The 12,142-nt window shown below is 40.0% G+C and overlaps 1 protein-coding gene across 6 annotated transcripts in view; it reads left to right on the forward strand.

Moving 5' to 3' along the window:
- NEK5 (NIMA related kinase 5) overlaps positions 1-12,142 on the forward strand; it is a 59,911-nt gene that overhangs the window by 21,137 nt on the left and 26,632 nt on the right. For all 6 annotated transcript variants that reach the window (XM_027064767.2, XM_015069672.3, XM_053214760.1 and 3 more), the window contains 7 exons: positions 1,727-1,781; positions 3,685-3,885; positions 3,965-4,046; positions 5,930-6,063; positions 8,485-8,669; positions 9,491-9,557; positions 10,834-10,950. In XM_027064767.2, the coding sequence (XP_026920568.1) occupies positions 1,727-1,781; positions 3,685-3,885; positions 3,965-4,046; positions 5,930-6,063; positions 8,485-8,669; positions 9,491-9,557; positions 10,834-10,950 (841 nt within the window). The remainder of the gene's footprint in view (positions 1-1,726; positions 1,782-3,684; positions 3,886-3,964; positions 4,047-5,929; positions 6,064-8,484; positions 8,670-9,490; positions 9,558-10,833; positions 10,951-12,142) is intronic.

Raw genomic sequence — 12,142 nt, forward strand, 5'->3', positions numbered from 1 at the left:
AGGAAAGTGTTGTGGATGGGTCAGATAGAAGGCAGGGAGGTCTGGTGGCAGAGCCCCGTCACCAACTCAACCAAGTCGGTTAACCTCTGTGGGCCTCAGTTCCCCTAGCAGTAACAGAGAGTGTGGGCCAGGTAATTGTTAAGGTATCTTCCAGCTTTAAAACCCAGCTAGTTTTATGAATACGATACTAAGCCCGCTGTTCAGGAGTAATATTGATATACGCAGTAGGAAAAGGTGAACATGAGGTAGTTTTTACTTCTGTGTAAGAAGGGGAAAAAAAATCCACTTTTCCAAGCTGGCTGCCAGATGAACTTGTTGGCTTATCAGGAAGACTGAGTTCCTTCTGGGAGTTAATTTTCCATTTGTTTAGGAAAATCCCCAAGAGATGTTTGGCTGTTTGACTTTGCAAGAGATAAGTGGAGGGCAAAGCCCAGATGGCAGAGATTTCTAAAAAAGAATAGTAAACATTTCTCTGCATAGAAAAACAGGCTTTTTTTTTTTTTTTTTTAATAGCCTCTAATTCCAAGAGGGGGTTTGGCCTCAAGTTAAGCAGCAAGGCAGCTGGTGCAACCTGGGTGGGAGGGCAGACTCTCCCGAGAAGAGCCCTGGGTCAGCAGCATTGTTTTGTTTCCTTGTACTGCTTTTTAAGAATTTGAATCAACATTTAAGTAAACTGATTTGGTGCTTCTGATAATTGGAAATCTTAGCAAAAATCAGCTGGGTACCCCGCTTTAGCTCAGAAAACTAGTCCCTGGTTCACCATAGTCCGCACCACAAACAGGGTGGTGTAAGACTTGTAAATGTTCCCATCCGGCCCGGTGGCTGCATTCCCTGTTGGACCACCCTGGCTATAGGGGGCGCTCTGGGACAGGGGAGGCTGTGGACCTACAGATGACCCGGTGAAGACAAAATTCTGTGTGTTCGTAGGAAGTGGGGCCAGTGAGTTTCTAGAAACTCTTAGAAAAATGCTAGGAAACAGCTGGAAGTTGTTTCCTACCTGTTCTATAATCATCACCCTTCATTTCCTCGAGCCTTTGGGATGTCTTTCTCGGCTCCTGCTGCACACAGAGGAAGTATTGCTAAGCAGTGGAACCCTTTTCTGCACTGTGCTGAATCCTTGTTTTCACTTTTTTTTCACTTCTCATTATGTTTTCTTCAGTTTTTTAAGATTTAATGATGCTTTTTGTTCTATAAAGTAGCTCCTTATTAAACCAATCATATATAAGTACTAAAGAGCAAGTCTCCAGTCATGTATTGTTAGCACATTTTTCAGTTTATGGAGTGCCAACTGCTATGTCCTTACTTAGTAGAACTTTGGTTCTGTCAATAGCCTGGAGTAGAATATACCTTTGTAAATCAACCCGATTTTCCCCTTTGAATCAAAACAAATCTGTGCTTGAGTCCTGCCTTCTTCCTCTGAATTGTTCAAAATCCCATACATACACACATTTGCTTTGAGCACATGAAGCTGAAGTAAACCCCGAGGCCCTCAGATTGTGGCAAAGTTTGTGTATCTTTTCTCTGCTGGGATTCTGACAAACTACATATTGTTTTAATTTTACCTCTTAGGACTAAGAATAGATAACGTATCTGAACGCATTTGTAAAAAAAAAACTGGTCAACCTGTAAAATTGTAAAGATACACAAATACAAAGCACTGTAAGGATAAAGGCTTTAATTCGGAATTATGGATATTTCTTGGTGTGTGAACTCTTGTCTTCCTCAGGGATATTTGGTCTCTTGGCTGTGTCTTATATGAGCTTTGCACACTCAAGCATCCGGTGAGTATATTAATTGTCAAATTAATCTTGAATTATTGAAACTGTGTAAGTGAAATTAACTTTTGAGAGGAAAAAGGTTAATGTTTGGAGTTACTAGATTGTTAAAAAATATATGGACAAGATATTAAGACGAATGGTCGACCTATATATACTGACATGGAAAGATGTCCAACTTAAATATCCAGGTTAGAGAATAGTATGCATAGAATATTTTCATTAAAAATAAATCATGTGAGGGACACCTGGGTGGCTCATTTGATTAAGTGTCCGACTCTTGATTTCAGCTCCGGTCATGATCTCACGGTTTGTGAGTCTGAGCCCCACATGGGGCTCTGTGCTGGCAGTGTGCAGTCGGCTTGGGATTCTCCCTCTCCCTCTCTCTGCCCCTCCCCTGCTCACCTGCACGCTCTCTCCCTCTCTCAAAATAAATCAACGTGAAAAGTTAATTGTTAAAAAAATAAAAATAAATACATTGTGTGCGAATATAATCAGCAAAGGGGAAAGGTGCATGGGGTGAAGTCTATAGGAAACCAAGCACAAGCCTCTAAGAGCCTCTCCCAATGGAGTCACACAGGATACGCTAATTTCTCCAGCAACATGTTGTGACAGCACATGTGACATGTTAGCAACCAGAGAAGCTCTTTAGAGACCCAGTGCCCAAGGGTTTTATGTGGCACTGGTCATGTAGGCACCCTATATCTGGCATATACTAAGCTTCCAGAGTCCCAGGAAGAAAGCAGGTGTTCAGCGTAAACCATATTATTTGCACAAGTGGTATAGGCAAAGAAAGCCACTCTGAATATTTAGAGAGTGGTGGGAACTCTCCTGCAATGTGAGTTCCCAGATGCCAGCCAAGGTGCAATATAGTTAGCAGGTTCTTCTAAGGAGAGCAGTCCTTAACCTGCTGTGTTAACTCTTTTCTGCTGTTATTACTCTTATTATTAATTATTACTATTATTGTCAATGGCCACACAGCTAGTAGGGGCCTGATCAAAACTGGATCTTTACAGCCACCCCAGGCTGCTGAGCATTATTATTATGTGTAAATAACCAATGACTTCACAAAATGGAAGGTTTTCTGGTTCATGAGGAATTTTTGAGGAAATGTTTATGTCATACTAATTTAGAAAGCAAGATGTAAAATTTCATGTTATTATGACCTCAACTCTGTAAACATTATTTTACTTTTTCTTTCTTTCTTTCTTTCTTTTTAACGTAAGCTCTATGCCCAACATGGGGCTTGAACTCACAACCCCGCACTGAGCCAGGCAGGCTCCCCAATAAACATTATTTTTAAAAAGACTAGAAGGAAATATACCGCTGGCCGGGAAAATCATATGTACTTGCCCTCTTTGTAGCTTCCTATACCTTCTCGTTTTTTAGAATGAATAAATATTATTTTGATAATAAGGAAAAATTAAAACTAAAAAAACCTTGTTTTACGTAACATGACATCACATTGGGTAACTACCTATAATACAGACTCATGAAGTATTAGTTGATGACAACAATTTAGGGTGGACTATTGTGCTTCCAAATGAAGCTTTAAAACATTGTTTTTTGTTTTTGCATTTTTTTTTTTTTTTGAGATTCAAATTCCACTTTGTTTATTTAAAAAGTCCGGATTGGGCAAAGGCAAAGGGACTGCTTTCACAAGGGCCCCTCAGCCGGAAAAGGGAAGGGTGATCAGTTCTAGCACCCCCAGTTCTGGAGTGCAGGAATCTGAGGGCAACAGGCAGAGGGCCCCACCCCAAGTGTGAGAGTGTGTCCCTGCAGCGTGCCTGCCGATGGGGGCACAGGTGGTGAGCACCTGCTGGAAACTCTGTTTTGTTTCTTAGTATTACTTTACATGCAAGTACTGAATTCTTCTCTGATTTAGGATCGTTATTCCTTGTCCTTCCAGTTTGAGGGTAACAACTTACACCAGCTGGTTCTGAAGATTTGTCAAGCACATTTTGCCCCAATATCCCCGAGGTTTTCCCATGACCTGCAGGCCTTGATATCTCAGCTCTTCGAAGTCTCTCCCCGAGATCGGCCATCTATTAATTCCATTTTGAAAAGGCCATTTTTAGAGAATCTTATTGCCAGATACTTGACTCCTGAGGTGAGCTCTGAGGTGATTCTGTGTGGATGTTGACAGAGATTTTGGTTAGCAAGTCCTTGACACGTGTGTTTCATCTTAGGTCATGCACGAGGAATTCAATCACAGCATCACTCATAAAGCAAGATCATTGGCTTCTCAACCTCCAGGGAAGGGGATCCAAGGTAAGAACGATTTGACCGTGTGATCAAAACACCTGTCTTATGTGCATCTCACACAGTGAGTTGGGATATATGGCTGGCAACATTAGTACGGAAATTCCACCAAATACACCGAATATGGATGTTTAAAGAATATGAGTAGTGGAAGCAGGAGAAAAATCATCTTGTTGAATGGTGACTAATGGTGGTGCCTGTATATCTAGCCGACGCATGATCTGGATGACTTATGTCCTCTCTTCTCATTAGTTAGGAAACTTCAAGAAGCAGTGGATTTACGAATAAAGAGACACTTGAAGAAGTAGAATCCTGGGGTGCCTGGGCGGTGCAGTCAGTTAAGCGTCTGACTCTTGATCTTGGCTTACGTCATGATCTCACAGTTTGTGAGTTCGAACCCCACACCGGGCTGTATGCTGATGGTGTAAAGCCTGCTTGAGATTCTATCTCTCCTCCTTTCTGCCCCTCCCCAGCATGTTCTCTCTCTCTCTCTCTCTCTCTCAAACTAAATAAATAAGTTTAAAAAAATTAAAAAAAAAAGAAATAGAATCCTAACCTAACTTTTGCATAGGAAAGAGACAGTAAGAGAAGGTTCACAGACAGGCCTGGGACAATGAGTTGAAGCTTATTTTTTAAAAACAGAGAGGATAGACTGGCGATTCGGAATTCTCTTGCAAAGGCCCCTTAGAGCTGAAGTTAGTACCTCAGACATAATTGGTAATAGTGTGATCTTTATTATATGACCCCTGAAGGAAGCAGGTAATACTTTATGGTCATGATCAATAGAAAAACAATTTTAGTGGTGGTTTCAGGAGTCAGCTGATGATGTGCTCTGTGCATGTGTGTGTGAGAGAGAGAGAGAGAGAGAGAGAGAAAGAGAGAGAGAGAAAGACATTAAAGAAGACAAAATTACTAATGTCACTGATGTTGTGAAATAAGAGCAGCATAGACTTAGTCATAACCAAATGTCTGAACTGAAAGGGTGAAGAGGAGGAGAAAATCTCCCCAAGGAGTCAGGGAAATCTATCTACTGTGATAGAGAAACTGAATTTGAGGAAAGTTGTCAAGGGAAGAAGAGTGAATGAGTCCCTCTGCCATGTGTAATTTGGTCTGGTGTAGTTATGTGTGGGCCTAGATTGAGGACATTTCAAAAGTGGATAAGTGGAGGGTGAGAAAAAGCATGCTGTCCACATTTCTAATATAAGAAAGAAAGGAAAACAGGAAAAAAGCCTGATGGTGATAAACACAGACATGTTAGAAACCTGCTCATACACTGAAAACAACAATGTGGCATGAGTGATGTGGCCTATAACCCAAGCTGTGATGACTATATGTAATTACTTGTACATATCTGATTATTACTTGTACATGTCTGATTATTGTACATATCTGGTTATTACTTGTACATATCTGATGCATGCTGTCTCTGTAAATGTTAGCATTAATCCCTAATTTTTTAAAAGTAGTGTTATATATTACTAGAAATATGTGAAGGAACCCTGGACAAAATGGTTTTCTCTGTTCAAAGAAAAAGCATGGTGTGGGGCGCCTGGGTGGCTCAGTCACCTAAGCGTCCAACTCTTAATCTGGGCTCAGGTCGTGATCTCACAGTTCGTGGGATCGAGCCCCGTGTCGGGCTCTGCACTGACAGCGTGGAGCCTGCTTGGGATCCTCTCTCCCTTCCCGTGCCTCTCTCTCTCAAAATAAATAAGCGTTTTTTTAAATGCATAGTGGTTTTCCATCAGCACTTCTCCCACTGGGTCTAAATATCTCTGGCTAAAGTGAGCTTACTGTGGTACGGTATGTCCCTTATGTTTATACTCTCACAAGCATCGATAGGAAAATGCGAACGTTTTAAAGAAATTGAAGTTGCCTTATTTTGGTTAAATAAGATTCTAAACTACAGAAAGCGAGATTCCAGGCAAAGTGCCTACCAAGATCAAGGATATCGGTGCCTGTTAAAAGGAAGGAAATATTACATAGAAATGAATGGAGACCACCAGCTGGAGCCCAGAAGCCCATAGCCGTAAGTCGTACTAAACCCTTTCTCTAGTTTGTTAGCGGGTAGCGTGTTCTATGGATCTACTTGCACATGTTGGTGAAGTACAAGCTCATTACTTTGGAGTCTCCTTATTTTGTACTTTCAGTAAAATCATTCTGTGATGAGCATTCAAGTGGTATCTCATTAGATAACTTCTAGTTATTATATTTTTAAAAACAATGCTGTAATTTCTTGTAAGTAGTCTATGTACTAGTTTTAGTTTTCCTTTTACAACTCAAAAATCTTTAATTTATTTAAAGAAATAGCATTTTTCTATATAAAACAAGTGAGTAGCATAACTGCAGAAAACATTATGCTTTTTTTTTTTTCTTTAAAGTAGGCTCCATGCCTGCGTGGAGCCCAGTGCAGGGCTTGAACTCATGACCCTGAGATCAAGACCTGACCTGAGATCAAGAGTCAGATGCATTACCAACTGAGCCACCCAGGAGCCCCAGACATATGCATTTCGTTCTCTTAATTCTAACGTGTTATGTATAATTGAGAAACTTTTATTATATAATCAGTGATTTTTTTTCCTAGAGATTCTTTATGCTTATTTATCTGAATCCACATTAGCAGAGCACTGAATCTCTTAGTTGATGCTAGTGAAATGTTTCTGGTATATAAATGATTAAATGGCTATTGTCTTTCAGTTGAAGAATTGTATTTTTAAAGAAGGCTTATGGTATAATTAGAGGACCATTTGGAAATACGTTTACTCAGGTTTACTTGCTATATAGACATTTTAGAAAATGTGTGGTTTATAGGTAGATTTTGAAACTGTTTATTAAATTATTGTTCTTCATTTGATAGACCGTGGTTTAACTTTATTAAAGAAATTTAAAAGTCGGGGCACCTGGCTGTCTCAGTCGGAAAAACACGTGACTCTTGATCTCAGAGTAATGAGTTCAAGCCCCACGTTGGGTGTGGAGATTACTACAAAAATAAACAAATAAACTTAAAAAAAGAAATTTAAAAGTATGTTGTGATTTAGAATACTCTGTAGCAGACTCCTAGGAGAGAGAAAACATCTAAAAGATTCAAGGATAGATTAAGTTAGGAGAACAAGTTGATGTTTTTCTAATCAATCCATTGAAGGTTTCTGCTAATGCAATGGAATGAGTGGGTCTCCACAGGGACCACCTGGTGTTCTCATTACCATTTGGGGTTTTAGACAAAACCCTAAAGAAGCTGTTAATCTTCTTCCAATACTTGTCTATTTCTAGACATTTTTCAACAAGTCATTAGTAGGACCTTGTTTGGGGTTATATATAGGTAAAATTGCAAAACTAAGAAACATTAGTCATACTTTAAAAGATTTTTAAAATGAATACATAATTTATGTTTAGACTAATAAACCAGAATTTATACACTTACTTTAATATCTAAATAAAACCATATGAAGTTGCCATTTTTTGTAAGTTAAAAATCATCCAATATCTACAATTCGATGTGGTTCAATTAACATATATATGAACCACACAGCATTAAGAAGAACAGAGGAGATAGTGTGTTACTTCTTCACAGTGAGGAAATTTCAGTTTAAACCATTTGTTTGGGTATTTATATTTCCAGCTACCAGTTCTAGTCCTTTCCAATGGTTTGAACTTCTTTTACTCTTTTGTTATCATCTGTTCAGTAGGCAGAATTGTCCTGATTAACGTTAAATTGACCCTAGTTTGCTGTTCAGCAACAGGGTCCTGACGGGTTTTCATGTGTTAATTTGGCCTTATTCTTGTCTTACAGCTCAGTGGCCTTTACTTAACTCCAAGACAAACACTTGTTTCTGGTTCTCCTACCATTCTGTTTTGTTTGGGAAGGGTGGTGAGATGTAGCTTGGGGTGATAATATGCCTGTGGCAGCTGTTACATGACTTTCCTTGTGTTTACTTGGGAAGAAGGACTGAATGATTCAGCATTTTCTTTCCTTCAAGTCATGATGACATTTTGTATTTAGTCCATTTATCAGAACCTAAAAATGTTGCGAATCCCCAAATCCGTGGGCACAATACCATTTGTTCCCCCATAAAGTACAGCAAGATGTAAATAAGCTTATAAAAATATAAAGTAATAATTCTGAGTTTAGTTTCAGATCTTGGGTTGACTAGGCGTACTCACTAGCTAAGTATTTTTGGTAGACCAATCATGACGTATGCAAGATTCCTATTCACACCTTAATAAAATGATAAACTACTGTGCTATAGTACTTAGACTTCTCAAGTATTTTCCAGTTCCAGGATTTGGGGATTCTAAGATTATTTACCTCTCAAAACTAGTCTAGAGCAAAAAAAAAAAAAAAACATACCTTCAGTGCCTTGTCTTAGCTATGGTCACCATCAAACTGTCAATTATTAGAGATTTTAATTATGTGTCTTCAAAATCCTTCCTCTTCTTTTTGATCCTTCAGATAAAAATGGTAGAAAGGCCCAAACTTCCTGCACTCTGTGGTCATTATGATTATTATTATGCTCAACTTGACGTGTTGCGGAAGAGAACTCATGAACCAAGTTACCACTGTGTTCCTCCAAAAGATTCTGGAGTGGAGGAGAATTATAAACAGGAAGAAAGCCACAGTCCATCACCAGGTCAATGGTAATGTCAGAATCTTAGTTAAGCTTTGGTCCTCTGAAAATATCTTGATATATCAACATTTATTCTGAAGCCTTTCCAAATTTTCCTAAAACAAATAACCCAAGAGGAACTTCCAAACTCTTCATCTTGAATACTCGAGTCAGAGTTTCTTTTGCTCTTTTTCATCTCAAATCTGATGTAGCTTGTCTTCTTTTTCATGGAACCATGAACACGTATGTATGTTATTTTCCAAAGAAATTATTAATATTAATCAATAACAATTGAATTGTAATCAGATTATCATTTGAGACATATTAAAAAGACATATTGAAAATTCAGCATGTATTTTCCTGGGATCTTTCATTTGTGCGCCAGCATGAAGAGCCTCTAGAGGTACAGGAATGGCACACAACCATGGCGTCATGGAGCTCAGAGTGTAGTGCTGGAAATGGACAGGCAACTGGCAGTCAAATCAGGGGTGCAAGGCCATCAGTCAGATGCCTGCCCAAAGCGTGAGAATATCATGGTATGGATTTTTCTTTTTCCCTCCAACATATTGTAGACCATGGATGGACTGATCCTGTCCTGAAGAAAAATCACTGCATCAGAATATGTTTCTGTTTTATCCTCTCCTGTATCCCCAATTGATACAGTTCTCTTTGCTTCCTTTTCTTCCTGAGTCCACAGAATGCATTCTGTAACTCTGAACCACTTCTTGAACTCAGAACTTTAAGCCACAGGTGAACTGTGAATCGCATTCCTGAATTGAAAATCCACTCCTCAAATTGGTGCCTAAGTCTAGTAAAAGTTTCTACTCAAGCTGAACATTTTTATTTTCTAAGGCCTGCTGAATACCTTCAGAGGAGATTTGAAGCTCAACAGTATAAGCTGAAAGTGGAAAAGCAGTTGGTAAGTAAAATACCAATCGTCAGAGGCAATCAGGAACTTCCTGTTCACAGATATTCATGGGTGCTTATGTCCAAGTGCATTCTGCATAGAAGATGAAGACTACTCTCCACCTTCTCCAATTTTTATTTTTATTTTCTTTTTTTACTTTAGAGAGAGAGAGAGAGAGTGAGCAGGGGAGAGGGGCAGAGGGAGAGAGAAAGAGGATCTTACACAGGTGCCATGCTCAGCATGGAGCCCTATGTGGGGCTTGATCCCACGACCCCGGGATTATGACCTGAGCTGAAATCAAGAGTTGGACCCTCAACTGACTGAGCCAACCAGGTGCCCCCTAATAGTTAAAGAAGAATAATGGGAATAGGCTTGAATCAGAGCTTGGGCGGCCTGGTTTCTTTCCTGGCTCTGTCCCTTGCTGTGTGACCTTAGGCAGGTCATACAACCTCTCTGAGCCTCAGTTTCCTTTTTATAAGTGACAGTTTGGGAGTAGATGAGCTTTGAGGTCCCTTTCAGTGCTACAATTCTTTGATTCTATTTTATTAGAATACTACACATCCTTTAAAAAGTGACTATTGTATTTTATTTGAAATGAAAGTTAGCTTTTTAAAGTTTAACCTTTATTCTTTAGTGTCAGAGTTCCGGGGTGGAGGCTGGATATGCATTCTATTTCTATTACTCTTACTTTGAACTACTCAAAAGCTCTAGTTCTGTTCCCCTACCTAACCTGATGCTCCAGTGATGGCTCAACTTTTACAGAACTTTAATTTCACAATCATAGTTTACCAGTTCAGAAAATGAATCTGGGTGTCTCACATGGGAGCATAAAATATTGATTGCTTAGGATAACAACATAAGTGGCTTTATTAAATTTCTTTACTTTTTAAGTATTTCATATTTAAATTAAGAAAATTCTGCTCATCCCAAATAGTGAGTTTTATTCACAATATAATTCTTGTTTAAAGAAAAAGGTCAAATGAGAAGATGTTTCTAAGATGCAAATACGCTTTAAAATTATTTCATTTGAGGGGCACCTGGGTGGCTCAGTCGGTTAAACGTCCGACTTCAGCTCAGGTCATGATATCACGGTCCATGAGTTCGAGCCCCACGTCAGGCTCTGTGCTGACAGCTCAGAGCCTGGAGCCTGTTTCAGATTCTGTGTCTCCCTCTCTCTGACCCTCCCCCGTTCATGCTCTGTCTCTCTCTGTCTCAAAAATAAATAAACGTTAAAAAAATTTTTTTAATAAAAAAAAAATAAAATAAAATTATTTCATTCGATTGATAGGGTCTTCGTCCATCTTCTGCTGAGCCAAATCACAACCAGAAACAAGAGCTAAGAAGTAATGGAGAAGAGTCTAGATTCCAGGAGCTGCAGATCAGGAGAAACAAAATGAAGGAACAGGTTAGAAGCAATCTAATTCCTGGGCTCCCTAGGGGCGCCTGGGTGGTGCAGTCGGTTAAGCGTCCGACTTCAGCCAGGTCACGATCTCACGGTCCGGGAGTTCAAGCCCCGAGTCAGGCTCTGGGCTGATGGCTCAGAGCCTGGAGCCTGTTTCCGATTCCGTGTCTCCCTCTCTCTCTGCCCCTCCCCCGTTCATGCTCTGTCTCTCTCTGTCCCAAAAATAAATAAATGTTGAAAAAAAAAATTAATTCCCGGGCTCCCACTGTACTTGCCATTGTCTTTTGTGCTGTTCTGTATATTACTTTTAGTGTCCCAACAGTATACCTGAAAGGCGGAGCTCCCTTGCCCAGTACTTGTTGGACACACTCCTGTGAACCTCCATGCTGGGAGCTCGAGGGGTTACAGAGATACATATTTCACCTCCTCGGAGAATGTGATGTGGTGAACTTCATAAGGCTTTTTACCTTGGATTGATAAAGTAACCACCCATCATTAACATTTTTGAAATATGTATTCGCTTTCTGGGGCTGCCTTCACAAAGTACAACAAACTGGATGGTGTAACACAACAGACATGTATTGTCTCCCAGTTCCGGAAGCTGGAAGTCCAAAGTCAAGATGGCGGCAGGGCCATGCTCCCTCTGAGAGCTGTAGGGGAATCCTTTGCTTCTTGCCCACTTCTGGTGGCTTGTCAGCAATCTTTGACATTCCTTGGCTTACAGCCGCATGACTCATTCTCTGCCATCAACACATGGCATTCTCTCTCAGTGTCTCTGCCTTCACGTGGCTTTCTTCTTTAAAGGACCCCCCCCTCATGTTGGGTTAGGGATCCGCTCTACTCCAGTATGACCACATCTTAGCTTAACCAGCTATATCCGCAGTGACACTATTTCCAAATAAGGTCACATTCTGAGGTACTGGAGGTTAGGACCCAAAATAGCTTTTCAAGGGGGGTAAAACTCAACCCATAAAAGTGGATATATGAAGTAATTGTATGTCATGAGCACAGTTAGGGTTATATATAAAAGTGAGATCACCCCAAGCCACCCCATCAAAGTCACAGGGAGGGAAGTACCACAGCTAAGACACAGATTATCATCTTTAGGAACAATGGGTTTTCTGATTCTTACTGTTTGTCACACATTCTTTAAATCGTAGGCTGTATAAGAGATTACTTTGTTCAGTTGTTCACC

This window comes from Acinonyx jubatus, chromosome A1 (assembly GCF_027475565.1).
Source record: "Acinonyx jubatus isolate Ajub_Pintada_27869175 chromosome A1, VMU_Ajub_asm_v1.0, whole genome shotgun sequence".
Classification (NCBI taxonomy): domain Eukaryota; kingdom Metazoa; phylum Chordata; class Mammalia; order Carnivora; family Felidae; genus Acinonyx; species Acinonyx jubatus.